Here is a 26,801-nt window from a genome sequence, read left to right as displayed (position 1 = left end):
ATGATGTTTTTCAGATATCTTCACGATATCTTCTAAGCATTTCTGGTTACATTTTATTAACATAAAATATTAAAAATTGATTCTTTATAGCGCTTTTTGTTTGTACATGCAAAAATATTGAAGACACTCATTGATAGTTTAGTCGCTTCTATCAAGTCTCCGTCACAATCATCAACATAATTTCGTTAAGCGCATTTTATTTTGTGCAATAGATACGGTAAAATAAATAAGACCACACGTCTTCGCGGCACGTATTTCTAATTTTAGAGGCGACTTAGCAATGTCTTTCACAGGTTGCTAACAAGCTAAACTCATAGTTCGCTATGAATGTTTTCCGTAGTCACTCTGATCTCCTCTTCATGGAAAGCGGTGCAATTTGCTGGATATTTGCTCTAAAAGCAAAGAAAAATAAAGAAATAGTTTTTTTTTATTTTAGAGTGTACATTAAAATGTACTTTCTTTCTGTTAACGAATTATAGCGAGGATTATAGTTTACTCACGATGCATCCCTCTTGCTCCATAATGGCTCCGTAGAGGGACCAGAAATTAATTCCTAATTTATTACTGACTGCCCAGGCCGCGGGGAAACTTGCTACCCTCAGCAATGAGCTACGTACGCGTGGAAATACCTCGTTACCGCCATCCTCTCGTTGCTGACTCTTCTCATTTATGGTACATAAGATTTGACTAGCACATTGCGGCACTTTCGTCGCCCATTTGTACGCTCGATACGACTAGAAGTAAATAAACAATATATCGATATTTATTAAAATATCATAAAAATATCATAAAAAATAAGCAAAAATTTAATTAACAGTTTTAATTAACAAATTGAAGCGTAATACGAATTATACAGATATGAGAAAATTATGACTTTTTAAACTCTGATCTTACTTATAAACAATAGACTTATGTTTATCCGAAAATGTCGGGAAACAAAACACTTCCGATATCCGAATAATTCGGACAATAGAGGTTCATTAATTCTCTTCTTCACTAATACTTATTATTTCCGATAATAGAAGCTGATGTTCAGAAAATTGAAATTGAATAGTTGAGCTCTTATTATCCTACCTATATATTAACTCAGTTATGAAAATTCGAATATTTGTAACTGAGATAAATTTGTTCGTATAAGTGGATTGTAAATAAACGAAATTTCTATTTTCTTTGTACTATTCTAATTTTAAGAAATTTTGTTTGTGGTACTACTAAAAATTTTAAACGTATTAAGTTTTAAAAATTTTAAACGTTTTTTAATTAAGTTGTAAAAAGCATCAAATTTTAATTAAATCGATTTTTAATCTTTAGCAACAAAACTATGAAAAATGAAGAAATAAGATTGCCTGTTTATGCAATAAAATAATTTATTATAAGAAAGATATTGTTATAACTGTAAGAAAAGTGTTTTACCTTGAGAACAGGGCCGATGATATCGTTGTTGATAATGTCGCTTAGTTTGTTGCTTAGCTCTCGTGCATTTATTCGGGACATAATAAATCCTTTTTCGGAAGCCAAGCTTACTAATTCCTGGAAATACGCTACCGCCGGTCTTACATACTGTGAGCTGTCAAACTTCACGTTCAGGTATCTCTTCGTCAATCCGTTTATCAATCTAAGCGAAAAATTTTATATTGACTCTTACATATATTCACAAAAAATAAAGAAACTTAATTAACATAATAAACATTTTTATATTAACCTGGAGAGACTCTCCACTGGTTTTGAAGCATCGAACATCATTGTTTTTGGGAATCCCTGAGATTTTAGGAAGCTGTTACCGACGAATTGCGCGGTCGTGAGGTAGCGTTGCTGATTTATTGGTTCGGAAATGTGAGAGATCCATTCGGCCACAAAATTTGTGAGCGACTTGACCCACCTTCGACGTATAGTAGGACTCTCAAAACTGTCTAGGATTTTCTCCCATAGAATGTCGCCTTTCTCGTCCATCATTTGAGCAATTACCGTCGACAGACCGCTGTTCTTCCATAACGTTTGCCCGAGTTCCGAATTACTAAAATACAAAGAAATTCTTAGTTTACAGTAAAAAATGAGATATCGTTATTTATAAATATTAAATTATACTTAATATTTTCTAATTCTCTCTCTTTAAAATATATTAAATTTATTAGAGTTAGGAAGCAATTCAACATTACTTGTAACAAAATTAGAGTTATTTTTTTCTACTGTAGTTTAATTTTATTTCTCTTTAATTTAGTTATATTTTTTTGTAACTATAGTAACTAATTTAATAGCAACCCAAGAAATTATAAAAAAAGTAACTGAAAAGTAATTCGTACTAACTGTAACTGTAACATGTTACCTTTCAGAATCAGAAATTTGTAACGATAACTAGTTACTTTTATAAAGTAACTTTTCAAATTCTGATCATTCTCGTATAATATAAAATTTTCAATTAAAACAAGGACTTCTTGTAAAGTATTTTCCCGTTTTTAGTTGCTCTTAACTTATTTCAACAGCAAGAATTAACATAGAGTATTCGCGTTTTTATTGTATAGTTGGCGTTCTACCTGAAGTGCTCCCACATGATGTGAATGTTCTCCAATATCGGCGGCAAGAACCAGGAATGTCCCGAGTGATCTTTATTCCCGGCATCGTTGTCTTTCATTCCATGACCCAAGGAATCTAGAAGCATTGGCAAGAGACCCAATGTTACGTCGTTGTTCGCATTTTGTTGCAAGAACATGCTGCCCATGCTGATTATGTTGCCCCAGTCTATGCCGGATTCCTCTTTATGTTCCGTATCTCTTGCCGATCTCTTATTTGAGCCAGCATTCAAAAGGTCCAGAAATGAACCCATCATTGATAAATGATTATTTTGTCCACCTGACATCAAACTACTGAGCCCGGAAATGATCTGGCTGAGACCGTCCGCCGTGTCGGATCTTTTTTCGAACATCATGTCGCGGACCTGTCAATTTCTTATACTTTATATTTAAATTTTTAAACAATCATTTTGTAGACATTAAAAATAAAATTTTAAGCACAATTAGTGATTCTTATTTTGAATATTTATAACGGATTTTTGTGTTAAGATATAATAAAGAAAACATCAAGGGGAAATCGTAAATGTTAAAGAGATCAAAGAAATTGAAATTGATCGATATACTGAGAGAAAATGTCCAAGTATTACGAAAAAGATGATACTTATTGTTAGAATGTTTTCTTCGATATTTACTAGTTATGAAAAAATTTGATTGTGATGACAAAATATACATTTCTGTGAAATATAGCTCATTAATTGTAAAAAGTATAAAATAAATGGTTTATTTACTAGGAATAAAATTATATTTTGTCGTATTTAAATAAAGATAAATAAATATATTTATTTAAGTGAAATAAATATATTTTTCACAAATAAATTTTTAAGTATCTTTTTTTCAGTGTATTTTTTTAAGAATACATGAATTTTCGTCATACTTGCTTGCCGGCATCCGAATGCGCAAATGTTTGGGCCATGTCCTCGAGCGACTGCTGGGAAAAGAGGTTTTTAGCTTCCTCGATGAAAATGCTAGACGCATCGTCCTCATTATTCTTTTCAGAGCTCGCCAGCCCGATTAGTACCAATAAGAGCGATGTCCTCGACAACCACATCCTCCCGTTTCTATAACACAACATTTGGTTAGCGCGACTATTCGACGATATTCTTGCTGAGTAATCATCGGGGATTCGACGTTGCAATTGCATTTCTCTACGATTTAATGACACGCAATTACAACGAAGCCTCATTTGCCTCCTGATCAAAAACAGAGATCCTTGAGAAGGTCGTTGACCTTAATGGCGGAGATCCTGATTCTGGTTGTGTTATTTTTAGAAGAAGAAACTTTTCGCGAGGTCGTTGTCGCGACGATATTTTACGCGGGCGTCATACCGGAAACGTTTCGGGTCGTAGCCACTTGAATACCGTTGTTTCTTTAGTTGGCTTACCAGTGTTAGTATATTATACTTAAGCACATCTTTTTTCGCAAGACATATGAAAGTGCTGATGACGAACACGTTGAGTCAGCACGCAAAAAAAAACCCGAATAAGATATTTAAAAATGCAGTTATATCTTTACCTTCAAAATGCACAATAAGTATACATATATACAGACCAATTACATATTTAGGAGTATATTCTGTATAATAAGAATTATTAATCGGAATCAATTTGTATGTATGTGTTTTTAAATATTCATTTGATATACACATATAATTTTGGGGATTTTGATAATTTCTTACACATTTTTTTTTTCATAACTTATCAAAATTTATTTTACTTACTTTCAAAGTAACATAATTAAAAAAATATATAATTTTCAGGTTATTATCATAAATGATTTACATAGATAAACATTATTCTATCTATCATCAAAACTAATTTAACTTCATAAAAAAATTATCAAAATGACATAACTCAAAAAAGTTTAAAAATATATTGTTATAGTTAAAAAAATGGTTTTTTAAGAGTTGTGAAATAAAAATGACAAAAATGATATTTAATCATATTAAGATTATATTTTTTGCCAATATTTAATTTGTTAATAATTTCTGTCGAGTCAAAAAATAGTTTTCTTCTTTTTCGGAAAAATTAATTTTTTTAATTGTGTCACTTACGAAGTAAAGGAGCGATATAAGTCAAAGAATATGAATATGGAAGAAAATGGATTAATTAGATTAAGTAAACAGGCAGAAAAGTCCAAGCTTTTGTTTAATTTATACTAACAATTCTAATTCGTTTTTAGTAACAAACACACGTTGTCGCTTATCATTATCGAGTATCCTCGATGATCAGAATTGTAGCAACTGTCACGAACGAAGACAATGACGATAAATGATTGGCGCAACGCTAGTGTATACTAACGCGCAATTTGAGTACCGTAAACCGCATGAAATTGACATTCTCCAGCTGGAATAACGATTCGGCCTAACGGTACAGACTGTTAGTCATCGTTACCCCAACGCGTCGAAGTCGTGAATGGCAGGTCGAAAGAATAAGGATCCGATTCGACTGTCATATTTTCTGATAAATATATTTCAATATTGTGTAACATAAACATCGATAAATGTTAAATGGCCTGAAAAGTAGAAGCAAGAAATTTATTACAGATTTATATGAATTACCTACTTCTATTACTATCATTAAACATTAATATTTTTTCAAAATGAATGAAAATAATCTTTAAAATATAAAACTTCCTAATTTTCTATACATAGTGTATTATTTTAACCTTTTTTGTAATTTAGGTTTTATAATTAATTTTCAATATTTATATAAGCCACGTCAAAGAATGGTATCAGTTACTATTAATTCAGTTGTTCTACAAAGTACGTAGGAAAGTATGTTAGAATATGTAATGTCTGATATTATCAATGAATATAATAGGCATTTGTACTAAAAAAACGCAATGTACTCCTTTGCGAGAAGAAGTAAAACAGGTGAATGTAGAACTTGTATCACTTTTATTTAATCCTATTGTTTGTCATATTTTGTAATTATCTTTGAAAGCCGAGTACAAAAGTAAAAAACACGGAAGCATCTCGTTCTCAGATTGTCGAGAGGGAAAGCGCGTGCGAGATTTTTGCAATGTCGTCGCACGCGAAAGCACGTGATCAAGAAGAAGAAGCAATAGTCTTATTAATGAAATTAAAATCAGTGCGGTCAAAGTCTCACTACAAGTGTTTTGAAGTATTTCATTGACCAATCAGAAAAAAGAGTTTTACTAATTGACCAACCAAAGAATGTTTCAAAGCAATCAAAGCATGTGTAGCATCACTTTGACCGTACCCACAGTTGTATATTTTTTTTACCATACAATAAGTGGATTATCAATAAGAGGATGTCAGCGATTTAACGGGCTAACATTGTTGCTTCTGAAGCAACCTGCTTTCAAAATTACACCAGCATATTTATGAAGCACTTCGCCGAAAGATGTCTGTGAAAATTATTGCAGTAATGATGACCTTAATATAACGGTTTAATTTTTTATAATAAATAATTTGAAATATGCAATAGACAATTTTGTCATGTTATTAAGATGTTAGTCATTTTTTAATTAATACAACATTAAAAAGTAGAACCATTAGATAGTAATTATATAGGAAGTAATCGAGAAAGCTTTTAGGTACTCTTGGTCATAATATTAATTGTAAATGTTTTACTATTTATCATTTGAAAAACTAATCTTTTTATATAATAATGAATGTAATGTTGATTAGTTAGTAATTTTCATTTTAGTTAGTAATTTTCACAATAGTGAAATATTGATCGTCTTCTTTACATTTTTTGCATTCATATTTTGAATATACATAATAAATAGATATTAATAATTTTATTTTGTAAAATTAATAATAGTATCTATTAATTATGTACATTAAAAATGTGGATAAAAATTTAATAACATAGATATTAGCATAAATATTTACACGACTACCGTGCCGGCCCAATGAAAGAAATAATTAAAAAAAAAATTTTGCTAAAAAGAAGTTTGTAAGTATGTATTTCCCGTAAAAAATGTCATTAGTGTAAAAAATGTCATTGCATGCAGTGTAAACTGCATCTTAATTCACATTTGCATGTCAATAGACGAATACGTTATCTAGTTTACAATGATATTTATATAATATATAACCAGGTTAAACTTTTCAACAATAAGCGATAAAATTATAAAATTATTTTTAAAGTGCAAGACTTAATATTTTGCTTATCGTTGTACTGATAAAGGAAGACCTTGGATGACTAAGACCGAAGGCATCACTGAAACCTAGTTGCATTATCGTAAATAACAGCGATATAGGTAACTAAAAATTTTAGTTTCAAATGAGTTTTCTTAAGATACATTCTTTCTGTGTTGGCATAAACGTTGTCGGTTATTTGACTGAATTTTATAACTTTAAAATAGAATTACGTTATTCTTAAATATTCTTCGTGATAATTTTATGGATAAAAGCCCTTTTTATTTTGACATGAACTTAACGATGGAAATTATTTTTAGCTCAGTAAATGAGAATGGATTAAAATGGATTAAAATTTTAATCCATTTGAATCATTCAAATGAGTATTTTAATAACATTCATAATCCATTTTTACTTTTTCAAAATTCAATTGGATGCATTTTTTTAGATTAAATTAGATTAAAAAACTACATTTCTTATATTCAAAATTTTGAATTGAGCAGTATTCACAATGCACTTAAAAACTGAATTTTTTTAGATTGAAAAGCATAGAAATGTGCTTCATGCAATTTCTATAGATGAATAAAAATGCATTGGAATTGAAAAGGATTCATTTCAACATTCGCGAATATTTTTGAAAAGTTGAATCTATTTCTAAATCTATCAAATCATCATTCTCATTTATTAGGAATGCATTTTAAATTACATATTCTTAATTTTGTGATCTTTTCAGATTTTCGAAATCCAAGTAAAACACATAAATCATAATAATATCATATATACATCATCTTTCATGACTATTTGTCACTTAAAATTTATTTTTAAGTTTCAAATGACATCATGATGATATCCTATAATATCATTATGACTTTATTATAATTCTGCGTTCTCTATCTGGGAAGAATCTCATTTATTATACAGTTAAATTTATAAATAAATATTGGGTTAGGGAAAAGGTCCCTTTACAAGTTGGTAAAAAGACTTTTTTAGAAGTTATATTCTATTTTTAAAAAATTGGTAATTACATCACTTGATAGAGCAACGTTTCAGCTTTAAGAATCTGTATTTTTAATTGCAAAACGATGATTTTTAACAGAGTTACGAGCAATAAAGTCAGAACATTCCATTTTACTTAATCCGCGAATAACTCAGGAACAAACGATCCTAGGAACATTAAAAAAATGATTTTGTAGGAAAAGCTTCAAGTTTTTACGATAGATAGTCGAAAATTTGTTCAAATTTTTTTTGAGCACGCTACAGATCTACAAAATGAAAAGAAAATTTTTCATTTTTTTTCAGCTCATAGTTTTCTATATGTAAAAATTACTAAACTCACATAAATTCAAAAAATATAGTAATCATTCGAAAGTAGAGATTTCAAGCTTTAAAAGCCTTTTTTAAAATTTAAATTTTGATCATTTTTAACGAAGATATTGATGGAGAAAAGTCTTTTTATCAACTTATAAACGAATTTTTTCCCTAACCTTTAACTTAATATATGAATAAGTATATATAAATAATAAAATGTGTATATATCTGCTTGAATGCAAATACACAGAGAAAATAGTATATAAAGTATATAAAATATATAAAGATATATAAAAGCATTTACGTTGCAGTATTCCAGACTACTATTCTACCATGTGTTAGTTCAAGTTCAAGCACGTGAGACGTCCTTTCTTTTACGCATAGTTATCGAGGCAGCGGAACAGTTACTTAACATTTCGCGGATATATTCAGTCAGCTCGTAAACTCTTCCAACGTAATCAGTAAGACAAACGAATCCCCCATAGATTGCAATTACACGCGTGGCGAGCACGCGTGTGGCGGAATTGCCGGTTGAAAAATTCGCGTGGCCGCGCCAGCAGCAACGGTAGTCGTAGTCAAGTAGAGCGTGTTCGATGGTGTTTCCAATGTGGAAAGGCGATACGATCATTGAAGCTCGAATTGCCGTTATTTACGACGGGAAAATTTTACATGCATCTCACGGAAAGTTGCATCTACGTAGGGTTGATTTGCGGAATGTACAAAATTAATTTCTGTCAATAACGCGCAACTGTTTCTTGTACTACTACGAGAATATCGCGATCGCGCCAATGTGTCAAATGTAATAAAAATATAGCTGTAAATTCAAAGATATTATAACATTTTTGTCAATATAGAATAATAAAGAATATTTTTTTTAATGCCACATGTTGAAGTAGCATATGTTAATCGCATGCAATATGAGTTACAAGCAATGTGTGTGAGGTAAGATATAACTGTATAAGATATAATTATGAGAAGAGTATACAATATGGGATATATTAAGACAAACGAAATAATTTTAATTTTTTATATTTTGTTCATTCCACTGTCACACATTTTTATTATCAATAAGCTTCTCTAAAACACGAAATTTTAATTAAACACTTTATTTTGCGTTCTCACATTCAGATGATCTACTTTCATGACTTTCACGTCAATTCCATGAACTCGTAAAGACACGTAAACGTTCAAGCATGTTAAGGATCCAAGCATTCTTGAAGATTCCGGTTAAAAGGTCGCTTTTAGCCGGGATAACAATACCACCGATCACGATAACGAAAATCTTGTCTGTAGCAATTCGTTTCCTTCCACGTACCTTTAAAGCCAATGGAAAATCTGCCGACTGCCTATGTTCAATTGCGAACGAACTATGCGCGTGTACGGTTCCTCAGGAGCCCATGCACCTGACACGACGAAAGTTGTGGCGTGACTGGCGTCAGACGTAGTCCGTCGAACGGTACTTACCTACCTGAGCAACTCCCCTGGCTTCGGAGCGTAGAAGCCGGCAATACAATGCACCGCCAGCACGCTTTCGTCGACTCGGTGCAGATCTCTGCACCACGACCGGAATATTATCTTACGTGAATTCTTGTGTCTCTGGTCCGAAAGTTTCGAAACATTCTCGAGTTCGCGTTAGAATTTTCGTTTGATGATGTGGCACACATTAAGCGTTTAATCTTGAAATTACTGCAATATTAATAATCTTCTGAAATAAATTAGCGAAATTTTCTAGTAATTAAGTAAGTTAAAAACTAAGTGCAAATAATATTTTGCTGCATTTATTTTTATACGGAATTATTCTTCTTTTGACAATTAAACATATGAATCTAATTGCAAATTTGTTCAATGTTGAAAGTTTAAACAAATAAATTTTTCAAGTACGAACGATGATATATTGAAACAGATAAATTCGCTTCGCAAATATTTTACTTAATGCTATAAGATTATTGTAGAATTTATAAATTTTTTATAATCTAGTAAACAAATTAATGGCTATTGGGAATTAGCGCTGTACAAAGTGCGCGATAGATATCAATGTTAATGTTATGTCATATATCTAACTTTTAATTAAGAACAATTACAATAATTTAAATATACATGTTTCGGCTAACTTTTTAGCCACCTTCGATACATACTGTGATTGTTCGACGAAATAGATGCATTAAGTGATATTTTATAAATTTTGTATGAATTCTTATTATTTTCTTACTATTTAATTATTTTTGATATTAATTGAGAATATGGCAATTGTATTCATTATATACAGTTCTTGATAATTATTGTCATTAAGAATGTTAATAATAACTGTTTATTAGATCCTTGTGTGACAGCTGATAATACAATACAGTCTATTAAATGACTTTGGATAAACATCTGATGCAGACAGTTTCTATCTGATGCAGACATTATAGCTTTACAACACGCTGTGAATGATCTAATCAACGATATTCCACCAATAATGCCAATTGCAATGAATGAACGTTTGGAAATGCGGCAGTGAAAATTACCGTTATTGAGATCGGGTTAGCTCCTGCCAGTTTTTATCCAGTTCACGGTATGTAAATTATAGCTGTGCAATGTACTTCCTTTCTGGAATTCAATGAAATGTTTTACAATCCAGATAAAGAGGAATTCGGTACCGGAATAAGAATATAAAACTCTTATCATGGAGATAAAGATATCTTTCTTTTCGCATAAAATCATTGGCACAGATTCGAGTAACTATTTCAAGAAGCAACAGCTTTGTACATTCACAATCAGAAAAAAAGAAGTGTTTTTTAAATGATCGCAACTATATATAGATGACAACTGTACAAACTTTACATTATGTATAATTAATGTACATAGAATAAACATGCACATTTTGAATATATATGCATTGAATAAACTATTTTATAATTATTTTAACTAAAGTTGAATCGAGAAGCTATTAGTTAAAACAATTTATTCAACTATGTACATTAATTCATAGATATATAGATACATAAAATTTGTATAATCATATTATACGTAATTTCCATTACTATATACCTTTTTTCTGAGTATGGTAAAACCGGCTCCTCTACATATACGCTATACAAAAGTTTCTTTCAGCGGACAGTCGATGACCTCGCGAAGAATTAGGGAATGTGCGTCCGCGACGAAGGTACACTGGTCTCTTCAATTCTGGATGCCAAGGTCATCTCTGTATACTGCTGTATAACATGAAATACAGAGATTCGCGATGATAGTGAGAAGGATGTTTAACCGGTTATGAGCTGTGACTTGTCGCCAATTTTTGAGTAACCGGCGATTATAGCTCTAGTTGGTATTCCTATTTGTTCCACTTGAAAATTAATTGAACTTTCAATGTTAGAATATCTTCAAATTTATGACATCTTCAATAATGACACACAATGAGATTTTTTTAAAGCTATGAAGGCAATCTCGCAACTAATGTTTCTTTTAGTAAAATAAAGATACGATATAGAATATACGCGGTACTTTATTAATACAATAAAATTTTACAGAGATAAAATTTAATATTAAGGCACAAAGCTATCAAGCTTTATATTCTTATACTCTATATATGTATATAATATATATATATATATACACACACAAGTACATGTATATATATAAAATATATATATATAAAATTCTTTGTAATCAAGTACACACACACATACACATATATATATATATATACACACGTACTTGATTACAAAGAAAAATAAAATAAATTACATATCGTAGTAAATATGTTGTAACTTTCAATATCTTTGTTTTTACAAAGTATGGTATATGATAGATTCGCTATTTATAAATAAGAAATTAGATAGACATTTCAGGTTTCTCCGGAACGTTGACACACAAATATATTTATGTGTATTTTTTATGAGAAATAGAAGATTTAAAAATTCATTCAAATATTTTTACAAGAGAAAAGAGACCTGCGATGTAATATCCGTGTGCTGCTTCATCACGTATCTCAAGGTAGCGGTTTTGTAAATTGCGATATTTGTAGCGTGAAACATTTTTCAAGAAAATACCTCTTTTTGTTACATTTCACGATATCTCGCGAACGCGACTGAAGACGATCGCACGCGAATAAAAGATGCAATACGGCATTTTTATTAATGTAATACAATTTTGTATAACTGAGATCAAATTTATTCTGTTATTCTATACATTCTTGGTTAAAGAAAAATCAAATCAATTGTATATCGCAGTAAAGATATCACAATTTTTTAATATTTCAATTTTACTTCGAAGTATAATATATGGTATAGGTTCGCAGTCTATAAATAAATAGAAAGGAAATTATACTTTGACCCTAACAATGACATACGGGTATATAATATCTACGTATATTTTTTATGAGAGACAGAAGATTTTAAGATTAAAATATTTTTACAATAAAAGAAGAAACGATGTATAATATCCGTAAGCTATTTCATCGCGTATCTCAAAGTAGCGGTTTTGTAAATTGCGACATTTATAACGTGAGACTTTTTTCAAGAAAAGATCTCTTTATTACATTCCGCGGTGTCTCGCGAAAAGTCAACGCGGATGTAGACGGTCGCACGCGAATAAAAGATGCAATACGTATCTTCGAAAAAGATTACGAATATCTCCTCGTATCTCGTCTCAATATGACGGTCGCATACTTGCGACAGTAGTCCTCGGATTCGGAATGATCTTCCATAGAGATATTACTGTGACATTATCGGTGCACAGATTTGCTCTCAGTTGGGTCGGCGTCTGGCCTGTGAGAGAGAAAAACATCTTCATGGACCTCAGATGGATTATCGCCGTATTTTTGGAAGCAAGTACCGTTAAAACAGCCGTTGATTATGTGTGATATTCCTTTTCATAAATTTTAATAAGATATTAATATTATTTTGATATTATAATTAATATAAATATTTTAACGAGACGATTCAACTAATATAAGTAAACAATATTAAGTAAAATAGATTTTGAGATGAGTTTTAAAACTGCCGCACACACTTTCCGTGATCGTAACTGTAAGACGTACCGTAAGAATTAGCCAATCACTGCAGTTAGGAATTATCAAAAACTTTCAATTGACTTTGATTGACTAATTCTTACGGTACATCTTACGATTACTGTTATGGAAAGTGTATGGACCTTCTAAACACTAATAACAGAGAAGAAAAAAGGCATTTTCGTTCAAAACGGATCTTGTTCAGTAATATTCATATGTAAACATACAAATAAAATTATCAATTCTAGACGATTTTCGATTTGACGGATTTGAAATATAATCATAAACTGCACAGAGAGAGAGAGAGTTGGAAAAAATATATTGAATTTAATATAAATACTTTCTTTAGATATTATCAAAAAACTTGTACAATTTTTATGTTAAGTATAGTTATATATATTTACTGAATTATATATTTATATTGCAAAATACTGAAATTTTTATATTTTTAATTGTCATCTTTATCAATGAAATCGTAGTTAAAATGTTAATAAAAATATATAGTGAATTTCATCAATCTGTGTTCATATATTTTCTTCAATGCGGAAATTATTAATTTTATGATGGTCCTAAAAATGTCGTCCTAAAAATAAAATAAATTTTATCCTTACATTTGTTACTATTTTTTGTATGCTAATTTCACACACACACACACACACACGCGCGCACACACACACCCACACACACACACACACACACACACACATACACACACACACACACACAAGCGCGCGCGTGCGTACAAAGAAAATCTTAATAATTCGCAATCATGTTAATACATAATATAAATATAAATTTTAATAATAATATAAATTTTGTATTATACATATAATATGAATAACAAAATAATTAAATTTGTTTTTTAATAATTATTGAACGATATGCTCTTTTTTTAATAATTATTATTGAACGATATGCTCTTTTTTAATAATTATTGAATAATATGACAATCTTTTATTTTCTAGGTAGTTCCAATGTCCGTTTATTTTACCGAAATCTATCTGCATTGTAATAGCGAAAAATCTTTTGACTTGATAACAACCGGTGCCGCTGGCGCATTAGCCCTCACAAGGCTAATCACACCTCGTATCCATCGAGAAGAATTACTCGAGATAGTCACCTCCATGATAGACGATTGGGCCATGCAGAAAGATAAGAAAGTTCGTTGGATCATGGAGAAATATGCGACAATGTCGACGCGAGTGACGGTGCTTACTTTCATTCTTGTGGGTATCATAGTAGGTGTTTATGCCGCTATGGCGATATCAGCGATTACAGCGAAAACAGGACAACTTGATAATAATAAAAGTCAATCTTGCGTATTTCGAACCGCATCGTTGCAACAGGCGTTTACGGTGGTTCAGGCGATGCAAATGTTCACCACTGGTATAATAACCTTTGGTACTACCAGTTTCTTTTTTGGACAGGTCATGCATCTGTGTTCCCAATTTGACGCGTTGTGTATCAAACTATCGGAATTCCGAGTTAGCGAGGCACGTCGCGCGATAGCCGAAGCGGTTCAAAGGCATTGCCAACTTATCCGGCTGGCCGAGTGTATGGAGGAGTCATTCAATGCGAACGTTTTGATGTACTTGTTCGTTACTAGCACTCTTATGTGTATAGATGGTAATATGCCTTTAAATGAGAAACTGTTAAATTTGAAGACTTCTTGCAAACTTATAATTACAAGATTAATTTTTAATTTAAGACGTTGTTTTCTTGTTGGATTGCTAGCTGGATTAAAATCTTGCCACCTGATAGTGCCAGCATCGCAGTCAATACGGTAGCAAGATTCTAATCCAACTAGCAATCCAGCGAGAAAACTAAAGCTCTAGATATACCAAAATAGCGCAAAGGTTCTCCATTTTCGACTTACTAACCACACCATATAGCAATAATATTAATTGTAAGCGCTTATTGGACTACAAACAACTAGGTCGAAAATGGCGGTCGAAATAGCCAATAGGAAAGTTGTCGGCATTTCGGCTCAGATAAAAGGATTGCGCTACTTTGGTATATCTAGAGCTTTAAGGAAAACAAGCATCGTGTGCCGCCGGCTTTAGATTATAAGATATTATATAGTACGCATAAAAGTAAATTTTGAAACGGAATAACAAATTAATTAATCATAATGAATTAAATAAAATTATTTAGCTTATTTATGGTAAACACTATAAATTTAATAAGATACAAACGTATATACACGTGCATACATAGAATTTTTCACGTGTTTTCAGCTTAAATTGACCTTATATTAAATTTATAAATTCTTGAAGACAAAGAATTAATTATTTCACAAAAAAAACTTACAATATAACTGTTCTTAAGCTTATTTCAATTCTTTTTAACTCTTGGAAGTATATATTTTTTTTATATAAAATTTTCTTGAACATTGATATATAGGAAGTTTTACAGGGGTCGCTAATTACTCATACTATTTACTAATACAAAGTCAAGTTTAAAAAATTTTTAATTTCAAAATAGCGGACCTAATATTACGAAGTAAATCATTCAAGTCAGTCATTTGAAATCGGGTATTCGAACATTTTTAAGAGCGTTGATAACAAATAAGAAATAAAAATAAAAAAATTAAAAAAGACTGATTTAATATGGAGGCTCCAATATCCAAAAAATGGGCTGATTTGTGTAAAATGGAAGTATTTCATAATTTTAAATTTGACAATTTTTTGTTTTAGATTTAAAATCAGCGAATCTAAAATTTATAAGTATTCATGTACTTTCATACAAATCTGTCTATTTTTTGCAGTGTAGGTCCGCTATATTAAATACCCCATTTAAAATTTTTTAATTTTTTTCTTATATCCGAAATCAATGAACTAAAAGAACTCTGATTACCAAATTTAGTATAAATATAATACTTTATGTTTTAATACCTTAATATTTAAATTTTTGAACACTTTAATGAATTTTATTCAACTTCAAGACTTATTTAAATTATTCTTATAATAGAACTTTAATATTTTTCATATATTTATACATTTTCATATTTATAAACTTTAATATTTTTATTATCAAACCGCTGACAATCGACGTCACGAATGACAAGAGTTAATCGAGTGACCTGCCTCTGCTCCTTCTTTTTAGTTTTATTTTCGCGATTTTGTGTAAGTTGAGCGTCCTTGCCGTATTGGCACGTGATCGTCAGCACTTTCGCGATTACAGTTAGGTTGCTGCGATCGGTTTTTGTATACCGATCGCGCAACCGGGTCATGTCCTTGTTACTTATGTTTACATTTTATCGTAATATGTGCCTCGAGGACATATTACTACATTTATTTATTATTGGTATTTCTTAATCTTATCCTTTTTGTTATCTAGCTGTTTTCATTCTTAGTCGTTTGTGCAACTGCATTTATGATAATATAATGATTTTGGTCCGCTGTCTTGTATTTTAAAAATTTGTAAATTTTGACTTCGGATTCAAAATTAGCGACTCCAAAAACTTCCGGATATCAGTGTTAATATATATTAAGTCAATCGTTTGAATTTTGCAATTTTTATTTTAAATTTAGAATCAGAATGTTATTACTAGCACCGACGATTGAGCGACGTAACTTCTCATTTGTTCCATTAATTTCTTTGTTTTAATTTGATACCTTTACTATAGGTATGAAATTGCAAAGAAATCCAAGTAAAAGAAGTATTTATTTTTTAATTCGCAAAAGGTGTAACATGTATGTTATACGTTAACATATTTTAAATGATTAAAAAACTTTTAAATTGTAATTTACAATGATATTTTACCATGGCCAAAATATATGTACAGCTATCTCGTATTATAATTATAATCTTTATGATACGAAAGAAATATCGAATCTCCTATTATTTATTTCAATAAAAACTACAAATTTCTAATATTTTCTAGGATACATGTTAATTGCAGCGTTACCTCTTGGCAATTTATCTATGATTATACATAGCGCTAGCATCTTACTGCTTATGCTGATTCAATTGTCATTTTACACGTTTGCCGGTGATTACTTGGAGATGAAGAGCACTGCATTGTGTTATGCCACTTACGACTGTGATTGGTACGAACTGCCGGCTAATATAGCCAAGGATTTTCAGATTATTCTAATGCGAGCCAGTATTCCTCATCAACTGACGGCCGGAAAATTCGTGGTCATGAATATGGTGACGTTTAAAGATATCTTAAAGTCCACGGCGTCATATCTTTCGGTTCTGCGTGTTATGCTAGATGGATAAATAATAATTGTATAAATTATATCAGTTGTTGAAGTTGAGCAATATTGTCGACTACATTTCCCGCTTTCCATCGTAATAGTTAAGCTTATATAAAATTTATAAATAAAAAATTAGAGAGCAAATTTTAGTTTCTCCGGAATATTGATATATACATATTTTTACGTGTATTTTTTATGAGAAATATAAGATTGTAAGATTTAAATATTTTTACTAGCTAGACTAGACCTGCAATATAATATCCGTGTATTGCTTCATCACATACATCAAGGTAGCAGCTTTGTAAATTGCGACATTTGTAGCGTGAGACATTTTTCAAGAAAAGATTTCTTTGTTACGTTCTGCGGCGTCTCGCAAAAAGTCAACGCGGCTGGAAGTAGTCGCACGCGAATAAAAGATGCAATACGGTGATGTCTTCGAAAAAAATTATGAATACTTCCTCGCTTTGCCTTAATATAACGATCATATACTTGTCATAGAAGTTTTCGGATTCGGAATGATTTTCCATACAGGCATTACTGTGATATTATCGGTGCATATTTGCTCTCATTGTCAGTTGCGTCGGCATCTGGCATCTGTGAAGGGAAAAAAAACATTTTCACCTCAGACCTCAGATGCACGGATTATCGCTGCAATTTTAGAAGCAAGTACCGTTAAATGAATCACTGACTATATGATTCTTTTGGTAAAACTTCAGAAAATGGGCGATCTCACCAATTCCAATGATTTTGACATATGTTGTCAAGGTCATGACCCTGAGTGATTTCCTACAAATTTTAGCCGTCGCTCATTATTCGTTAAAAAGTTACTAACAAATAAAATTTAAATTAAACGTACATAGAAAGTCGAAATGCTATAATTGTACTGTTGCACTCATGTGCAACAGTATAATTATAAAAGTCGTGCGCAGGGGGGAGATGGAGTAGGAGTCGCTTCAAGTGAAAGTCGTGCGCCCCCAAGCAGGGGGGGAGATGGGGTGGAAGTCGCTTCGCGTGGAAGTCACGCGCCCCTAGGCAGGGAAGGAAGTAACTTCTTTTGTTAATAACTTTTTAACGAATAATGAGTGACGGTTAAAATTTGTAAGAGATCACTCAGGATCATGACCTTGACAACATATATGTCAAGGTCATTAGAATTGGTGAGATCGTCCATTTTTTAAAGTTTTACCATTCTTTTTCATGAATTTTAATAAAATGTTAGTATTATTTTGATATTATAATTAATACAAATATTTTAACAAGACGCTTTAACCACATTTAACAAATTCTACTTTTATTCTAATTTGTTATATTTGAATATCTCATTATGCATTTCTCTATCTACACTGTCAAATGATTCCTGAAAATACGTTGTTTCCTTAACAGATATATATTATCAAAAACTTTATTATTTTTCATACTAAATACAGTTATTTACTGAATTATTTTCTAAATACTGAATTATTTTTGTATTTGTAATTGTCACTTCTATTAGCCAAATCGTAGTTAAAATGTTAATGAACTTTGAAATTTGTAATTACCCTTTCTTCATTGCAAAAATTATTAATTTGATAGATTTGTAGTTCTAAAAGTAACGTAATTCTAAAAATTAAATAGATCTCATCTTTACGCTTGTTACTATATTTGATATGTAAATCTCATCTTTACGCTTGTTACTATATTTGATATGTAAATCTCTTTATCAATGAAAGTATCTTAATAATTTATAATCGCATTACTAATACAAATTTTGTATTATACGTATAAATAACTAAATTTGACTCTTTTTCTATAACTGTTGTTATAATACATGGCAATTTTTTATTTTCTAGGTATTTCCAATGTTCATTTATTTTACTGAAATCTACCTGTATTGTAATAATGCGAAAAAATCTCTTGACTTGCTGGCAACCGCTACCGTTGCCGCCTTAGTCCTTACAAGGACTAAGGCGGTACTAATCACACCTATCCACCGAAAGAAATTAAGGTACTTGAGCCGAATAAGGCACTAACATAAGGCCCACTTTTACATTTATTACTTTAAAACTCGCTTTACGCCTGCACTATATGCTTAAAAGATGTGTCATAGAAAGTAGATAAAAAAGAATTAAAGAATTGGAATCGATAGCAAACGTTTGTTTAATCAACAAAAACTTGTGTGTATGAGGCTAGTATGAATCATTTTTATAACAATTTGCTGCAAAATTTACCAGTATACAATGTTTCATAATTTATTATAATTCATTACAATATTATTCATCTTCCTAACTATGGAAAATATAATAACTAATAAATAATTTTTTAAAAATAAGTATAAGTATAATATTTTTTTTTAAATATATACTTATTAAATAAGGCCTACTTACGTGATTATTATTATAACTATTATTATTTGTTTTGATTAATAATCATTTTAAAATTGATTTAGAAAGAAAATGTTTACTTTCTTTGTTATTTTTAATTTATTTTTTATTTGGGTCTTATTATATTCATGTGCACGTAATAAGACCCAATGTCAGAGTTTAATAAAATTTTTTTTTTCTCGTTTATTTACATATATTCTATATAAATAATATATTTTATTTTTGGGAGTGAATGAAATAAAGATTTGATTATCACTTAGTTTATTTCAATATCCTTATAAATAGAATTTAAAAAAAAATAAAATAAATTATAGGTGGGCCTTATTCGGCTCAGGTATCTTACTCGAGATAGTCACCTCTATAATGGACGATTGGGCCATGCAGAAAGATAAGAAGTTCGCTGGATTATGGAATGATAATGATATGATTCGTTGAAATATGCATTGTCTACGTGCGTGATAGTACTTACCTTCATTCTCGTGGATATCATAGTGGGTGTTTATGTTGGGCACGATGCGTAATAGCCGAAATGGTCCAAAGGCACTGCCAACTTAATTATCCGGTTGGCGGAGTGTATGGAGGAATTGTTTAATGCGAACGTTTTGATGTACTCGTTCGTTATCAGTACTGTTATGTGTACAGATGGTAATGTGCTATTAAATGAAAGATTGATAAATTTAAAGATTTTTTACAAAATTCGTAATCACAAGATAAAATTTCAATTTGAATTGTAAAATAGTTATATGCGCTATAAAAATAAATTTTTGAATAAAATAACAAATTAATAAAGCATAATGTATCAATAAAAATTTCATTATTTTCAATGTTTTCTAGGATACATGTTAATTGCATCGTTACCTCTTGGAAATCTATCTATGATTATACATAGCACTAGTATCTTACTTCTTATGCTGATTCAATTGTCGTTCTACATGTCGGTGATTATTTGGAGATGAGAAGCACTGCATTGTGTTATGCCACTTACGACTGTGATTGGTACGAGCGACCGGCTAGTGTAGCCAAGGATTTTCAGATTATTCTAATGTGAGCCAGTGTTCCTTATCAGCTGACAGCTGGAAATTTCATAGTCATGATGACGTTCAAAGATATCTTAAAGTCCACGGCGTCGTATCTTTCGGTTCTACGTGTTAGGTTAGATGAATAAATAATATATTATTAGTTATTAAAGGTGCGCAATATTGTAGATTATATCTGTCGCTTCCCGTCGCGATGTTTTGATACAAAAGTTTCCAATTTTTCTTCAACAATACACGACATCTTATATCCCTCTTTTTCGTCCCCTTTCAATTCAACAGCACAGAATGATAGACTAACGTTTTATGATAAACAAAATGTATTGTAATGCCATAGGATACTTATATGTTTCGGTTTCAGTTACATGAGAGTTACAGCATAAGAAGACTGTGATACACTATTAATTTTCGTATTTCCTTTTATGTTCTTGCTACGATAAAAAAGACACGTGGTTGTGTGTACTGCGTTACACATATCCTATATGCATATATTCGCTCAAAGGTCTCTTGGTAGAGACTGCAATTGGTAAGAGTTCAAAAGTTCGCGAGACAGTCCTCAACTACAAAGCAACGTATCGTATAGAAACATGTGATTTCGATGTGCCGATTCAGTTTCCGCGTGGCGCAACGTCGTTTTTCACTTGAATAAAAGATCAAAGAAGATCGCCTCGCCCTCGACGGCGTAGGTAGTAAGATGGCTTTGCTTCCGCGCGCTTTCATAATAAGTTTGGAGCTTGGTCAATGCACAGTAAAAAAAATCGAATAAACGTTATCGGGAGAAACGGATATCAGTAATTTTACTCGTCTTGTGCGTGACAATTATTCGCAATTATAGCATTAACCTGTTTTTTTGATTGAATTAACATTAAATAAAATATATGTAATTTTTTTGTCATTAAAGTGTATTTTCATGTATATATTCGCAAATTTACTAATAGTGCGACGCATTTTTTTAACTTTAGAATGCTATCACTATTGAGTGATACCTATAATATTGCTACTGAGACTTTTTTATGTACAAGGAAAGAGGCCACTTTTAATTAATGTAACATAAATTTTTCAAACATTTCACTGTTTTAAATGACAAAATATTTATAATTTAGCCTTTTATATAAACATAAATAATTTAATTATTTATTTAAAAGAGAAAAGAAAAAAGTAAAAGCACTCTAGAATTGATATAAAGCAAACAATCTAATTATGTCTGTATGTGTCTCTTCATAATACTTAATTAAATAAATTATTTAATTAAATAAAATATTATAACACAAAATATTAAAAACTCATCTTCGCTTGTCCTAGCATTTAGCTTGACAGATTAGATCTTTTAATGATCATTGAAGAGGCATAATTTAACGCTCAATGATTTCGCTCACTTATACGTAAAATTTACATATCGATTACATTCTAAGGTTAAAAAATATTGCTGTAATTTAATATTAACATGAACAAAATTTTGTAATTGAGATTATTTAAATTAGACTGAGATTTTGATACAATACAGAACGTGATACACATTAGGCTTAATTAATTTTTTAACCAAATCTTAGAAAGAAGATAGATATTTTGACTAAATAATGAAGGAAGCAAGAAATTGGAATGACGAATCTCATTATGCTCTAAATGTTTACGAAAAAGTTCTTAGTATAATTGGAGTTTGGCCTTTGAATGCGGGAGAGCTCAAATCTATTGCACGATGTTCCTTAGCCATTTTGATCCAGGTAAATATTACAGAAATAATTATTAACAAATTAATGATATATACAACCCAGTGAGAAATGACAATGGAATTGACGTCGATTCGATGATTTCGACGTCGAATCGACATCGATTCGACATCGATTCCATTATCATTTCTCACTGGGAAAGAATGTCTTCATCAAAGTATATTTTACTCTGTCGTTATTTCTTTTTTCGTTTCTAGAAAAATTTTTTTTAACAAAAAATACTTAGGACCGGTTGTTCCATCTTTGGATAAACTATGTGGGAATTTATTTAATGGATAAACAAAAGAGTAAAAGAATAAAAGGTTAAGAGAATAGGAGAGTAAGAGTGAGCTAATATTTATCGAAAGGTGGAACAATCTAGCCATAGATATTTAAAACTTTTGAGTAATTAGCAAATAAAAATAAAGAGATCGCGAATTAACGCGATCCCTTCCGCGATTAGATCAGTACTATCAGCAGCCTGTCTCTGGAAACATATCGGCAGTGCCTCGATACTGAGGACATGATGGAGGCTTTTCTAATGGACCTCTCATCTGTCGTCAGCCTCTCCAAGCTTCTCGTTATCCGCTTCACCTGGAAGCACACTTACATCCTGGTGACGTCCATTATCGACGACTGGTCGATGTCTCGAGACAAGCAACAACGGGAAGTTATGATGAGGTACACCCATGTCGGCAGAGTGGTGTCTTTGACGATATTATATCTGGGCTACGCATCAGGCGTCTCGTTTCTCTTCATGGCCGTACCGTTCGACAGTTTGATACCTTGGCTAAACGTCTCCAAGGCGAATGATAACGACACGATGGTAACGACGTATTTTTTAGCAACCTACTGCGTTTTCGGGTCGCTACCAACAATCACGTACAGCTGCGTCTTGTTACTGCAAGCGGCACAGATCTTCGTCAATGCCACTTCACATTGCGGAAATGATGGTTTCTTCTTCGGTCTCGCGATGCATCTATGCGGGCAGTTCGAAGTACTGCAAATGGATTTCGCTGGCATCGAGGTGGAAAAACAAAACTGCAAAAAGAAGATACAGATGTTAATTATCAGACACTGCCATTTAATAAAACTCGCTGACAGTTTTGAGTATGCTTTCAACATGGCTATCTTAACGCAGGTTTCAATGAGCGTGTTGTTGCTTTGTGTAGAAGGTATTTCGTTTTCGTGATTTTAAAATTGTTTTTTTAAATTTATGTCTTACTATGCACTATACAATACAAAATACAATGATCTTTCCTTGGCAAAAATGATTGCGTTTTATGTTTTAGAATTGTACACAGTTGGAAAAAATGTGTTAAATTTAACATAAATCGCATGTCCCCTTGTTCATTTACTCATAAATTGTGTCATTTTGAGACTAAGAAACATTGAATATCAATTTCACAAAAAATCTTTAAATAACATAATCACATTATATTAAATTAACACTCGAATATGTTAAAAAATTCAATACAAACTGTTAACACGAACGTGAGTAGACCGTTTCCAACACAAATACAAAAATTTTTTTACTGTGTATTAATTAAAATTTACAAAAAAATTTACATTTATTAGCTTTTTATGTAACAAACGTTCATAAATCATTTAATATTTTCACTCCAAATTGATAAGATAGATGTAATTCTGTGATGTAACGTTATTATTGCATATTACAATATTAATTTATGATATTATATATTAAACTTCACAATTCCTTCTTTTACACGATTTGACTTTCTAAAGTTCTAAAAATTATATATTAAATATTAGCTAACATGTCGAGATTGTAACTACTTTAATAAAGAATTTCATAACTTAGAGCAAGGGTAAAATGTTAAATAAATATCAAAAATATTACAAAAATGAAAAAATGAAACATAAGACAAATAAAATCTCTCAAGAGATTACATACATATTTAGATATTTCTTGAAAAGGCAAATGTGCCTATCATATTTACTAAATCTGTTACCGGTAAACATTTAAAACTATATTATTATCATTAGAATACTATTGAGTGATATTGAGTATGGCTATTGTAAATTTTACTTACAAGGAAATAAACTCTTAATAAATGTAACACAAGTTTTTCATACATTTCACACTTTTAGTGAAAAAATGTTTACAATCTATCTTTATAAATATAAATAACCTAATTATTAATTTAAAAGGAAAGAAAGAATAAGCATGCTATAAAATTCAATCTTGAAATGATATAAAGTATGTAATTTTATTGAATATGTTTTTTTGTAACACACACACATTTAAATAAAATACATAACAACACAAAAATGCTTAAAAATTGAAATTACTTATCGCTCTTTGCTACAATAATAACCACCAATCCAAATTGATATATACCTAACGAATAGAATTTTGAAAAGCTCATCTTTGCTTGTCCAGCCTTTAGCATGGTAGATTAGACCTTCTAATGATCACTGAAGACATATAGCTTAGAGCTTAATGATCTCGATCACTTGTACGTAAAGTTTACGTATCGGTATAGCGTTCTGCAGAAAGTAAATACATTCTTAAAAACCAAGAATGTATTACACATACATTTTGAAATAAAGATTTTAAATTGATGAAATATTAAATAAAAATTTAAATAAATAAAATGTTAAAAATAAAATTATTGATATTTTTTTAAATATTGTATATTAAAAAATTGAAATATTACTGCAGGTCTTTTTGTAGTAATTTAAAATCTATTTTTAGGTATGCAATTGATAATATCGTTGAAATTGAACGATAATATTGCAGCAATAAAACACGTTGTCTTAATTCTGACGATGCTGGTGCAACTATATCTTTATTGCTATGCTGGCGATCAGCTAGAGCATGTAACTGGAAGGATCGCGTACAGCGCTTACGATAGTCCATGGTACGATTTTGATGTAAAAATAATGAAAGATCTACCTATGGTGATGCTTCGAGGAAAGTTGCGTCACCAAACAACAGCCGGAAAATTTCTACCGATGAACTTATTTTCATTCAAAGAGATTTTAAAAGCTACAGGCTCCTACCTTTCCGTTCTCAGAGTGATGATAGATGTGTAAAATTGATACTGTCAGCATATAATTATAAATTATGATATTTTCAACGATATTTTCTTTTTTTTTTTCATTTTTTTGCATACGTGAATACTTCTAGCTATGTCTGCGTACGATGTCGATTAATATATTTTGCCAAACGTTAGATAAGAATATATTATGTCCAAAGAGCTCGAACGATTGTTGTATTATACCATATTGTAATAAATCGCGCGAAACGCACAATCTTATAACTCAATAATCATCAATATGATAATATATATACATATAAATTAAGAATTTATTGTTTATTGTTGACTTGTTTCTTATTCAGAATAATTTTTAGAATAATTTTCTTCTCCGAAGAAATACAATGTTCTACAAATGTACTTATTAATTATTAGCAGTAGTATATATACGACGAAAAAGAAATTTCTATCTTAGATATTTTAACATATGTATAATGAACATATCATAAGAAAATGATAAAATAATATTGTCACAATTCTTACAATACCCTATTACGATTTTCCTACGTAAAATTTTCTTTTCTTTCTTTCTTATATTGAATCAATCTAAAATTAACGTATGAATTTTTCCATCATATCAATGAGAGCAACAGTTCATGAGATATCTTAGAGAGGACTTTTTATGTATCTTTTATTTATCATAATATAAAATATTTAAGCGTCTAACATTCCAGATTAGTAGGACTCATCTTGAGGAGTTGTGCCGCTTATTATTTTACATTATTTGTACAAATATGAATAAGAACGAAGGCTATACTTGTATTTTCCAAGAAAGTTATGAAAGTTAAAGGTATGAATAATAAATAAAAAAAAATCCAGTTGGACGATTGAACCATAAAGGGGTTGTTTTAAGTGTTTGTAGGTACCTCTAACAAATCGAATATTGAACGATGCGGTCATTGCGGAGGAACGTATACGAAGAAATACAACCGCTTTTGAGGAATAACAATTTGAAGAGATATTTGGAAGATTTATTGTACAGTAATCGTAATAAAAAACTTACGCAAGAGTGAGATTTTACAGTGCTTGAGAATGGGATCAAACACGGATTCGAATACTGATACTACAAATATTTTTAAATTTCATAAAAATTTTCTTGGCATAATTGGACTCTGGGTATTAAACGAGAAAAATGTATTCTCGAGAATTCGATGGTTCATATCGACGGTGGTGGAAGTAAGTTATGCTTTATCAAACATTCAATATAATTTGTAATCTTATTAGGTATGTGTATACTTGCAATTATTAATTTTATTTCGTTAAAAATAATAGAAACCTGTTAAATTTTGTTCTATTTGTATGTAGTGTAAACGTGTTTTTCTTTGTTTTAAATATATTTTGTTATATTTATTATATTCTTTGTTACACTTATTATATTTCATATACACAGAAACTTTCATATACAGGGAAAATTTCTGCGAGGAAATCGACAAATGTGTTTAAAAAATGTATTTTAGGGGG

General features: G+C 30.6%; 4 protein-coding genes across 5 annotated transcripts; 3 read left to right on the top strand and 1 right to left on the bottom strand.

The window, feature by feature from the left end:
- Nucleotides 1–9: 9 nt before the first annotated feature.
- Nucleotides 10–9,471, bottom strand: LOC108727363 (uncharacterized). Of its 2 annotated transcripts, none has more exons than XM_018455471.1 (7): nt 9,448–9,471; nt 3,442–3,625; nt 2,532–2,932; nt 1,703–2,014; nt 1,414–1,615; nt 501–734; nt 10–392 (listed from the first exon to the last, which is right to left on the bottom strand). In XM_018455471.1, exons 2-7 carry the CDS (start codon nt 3,613–3,615, stop codon nt 312–314), a joined length of 1,404 nt encoding a protein of 467 aa, XP_018310973.1. In that variant the 5' UTR covers nt 3,616–3,625; nt 9,448–9,471; the 3' UTR covers nt 10–311. The 2 variants fall into 2 exon arrangements, with proteins under 2 accessions (XP_018310973.1, XP_018310972.1); XM_018455470.1 differs by lacking the exon at nt 9,448–9,471 and adding an exon at nt 9,299–9,398 and having other exon boundaries at nt 11–392.
- Nucleotides 9,472–12,658: 3,187 nt separating this feature from the next.
- LOC108727359 (uncharacterized) lies at nt 12,659–17,200 on the top strand. Its single transcript, XM_018455467.1, has 3 exons — nt 12,659–12,733; nt 13,939–14,599; nt 16,860–17,200. Exons 1-3 carry the CDS (start codon nt 12,659–12,661, stop codon nt 17,198–17,200), a joined length of 1,077 nt encoding a protein of 358 aa, XP_018310969.1.
- Nucleotides 17,201–19,901: 2,701 nt separating this feature from the next.
- Nucleotides 19,902–20,703, top strand: LOC108727358 (odorant receptor 2a-like). Its single transcript, XM_018455466.1, is given in 4 exon segments — nt 19,902–19,968; nt 20,079–20,183; nt 20,373–20,468; nt 20,471–20,703. Coding segments are annotated over 4 exon segments (501 nt in total).
- Nucleotides 20,704–22,149: 1,446 nt separating this feature from the next.
- On the top strand, nt 22,150–25,338 carry LOC108727364 (odorant receptor 22c). Its single transcript, XM_018455473.1, has 3 exons — nt 22,150–22,293; nt 22,742–23,453; nt 24,998–25,338. The coding sequence occupies exons 1-3, from the start codon at nt 22,150–22,152 to the stop codon at nt 25,336–25,338; spliced, it is 1,197 nt and encodes a 398-aa protein (XP_018310975.1).
- The last annotated feature ends 1,463 nt before the right edge of the window (nt 25,339–26,801 follow it).

The sequence above is a fragment of the Mycetomoellerius zeteki genome, unplaced genomic scaffold (genome assembly GCF_001594055.1).
Source record: "Mycetomoellerius zeteki isolate Tzet28-1 unplaced genomic scaffold, Tzet1.0 scaffold481, whole genome shotgun sequence".
NCBI classification, from domain to species: domain Eukaryota; kingdom Metazoa; phylum Arthropoda; class Insecta; order Hymenoptera; family Formicidae; genus Mycetomoellerius; species Mycetomoellerius zeteki.
Note: the sequence above shows the minus strand (reverse complement) of the source record. Positions and strands in the feature narration are given on the sequence as shown.

What these genes read in the sequence shown, in the direction of transcription:
- LOC108727363 (XM_018455471.1), bottom strand. Translation starts at nt 3,615, where the DNA reads ATGTGGTTGTCGAGGACATCGCTCTTATTGGTACTAATCGGGCTGGCG. An exon ending in ATTCGGATGCCGGCAAGCAA is followed by an intron (nt 2,933 to 3,441) that starts GTATGACGAAAA and finishes AGAAATTGACAG; the next exon opens with GTCCGCGACATGATGTTCGA. An exon ending in TGGAGCAAGAGGGATGCATC is followed by an intron (nt 393 to 500) that starts GTGAGTAAACTA and finishes CTTTGCTTTTAG; the next exon opens with AGCAAATATCCAGCAAATTG.
- LOC108727359 (XM_018455467.1), top strand. Translation starts at nt 12,659, where the DNA reads ATGATCTTCCATAGAGATATTACTGTGACATTATCGGTGCACAGATTT. An exon ending in GTTGGGTCGGCGTCTGGCCT is followed by an intron (nt 12,734 to 13,938) that starts GTGAGAGAGAAA and finishes TTTATTTTCTAG; the next exon opens with GTAGTTCCAATGTCCGTTTA. An exon ending in CACTCTTATGTGTATAGATG is followed by an intron (nt 14,600 to 16,859) that starts GTAATATGCCTT and finishes AATATTTTCTAG; the next exon opens with GATACATGTTAATTGCAGCG.
- LOC108727364 (XM_018455473.1), top strand. Translation starts at nt 22,150, where the DNA reads ATGAAGGAAGCAAGAAATTGGAATGACGAATCTCATTATGCTCTAAAT. An exon ending in CCTTAGCCATTTTGATCCAG is followed by an intron (nt 22,294 to 22,741) that starts GTAAATATTACA and finishes TTCCGCGATTAG; the next exon opens with ATCAGTACTATCAGCAGCCT. An exon ending in GTTGTTGCTTTGTGTAGAAG is followed by an intron (nt 23,454 to 24,997) that starts GTATTTCGTTTT and finishes ATCTATTTTTAG; the next exon opens with GTATGCAATTGATAATATCG.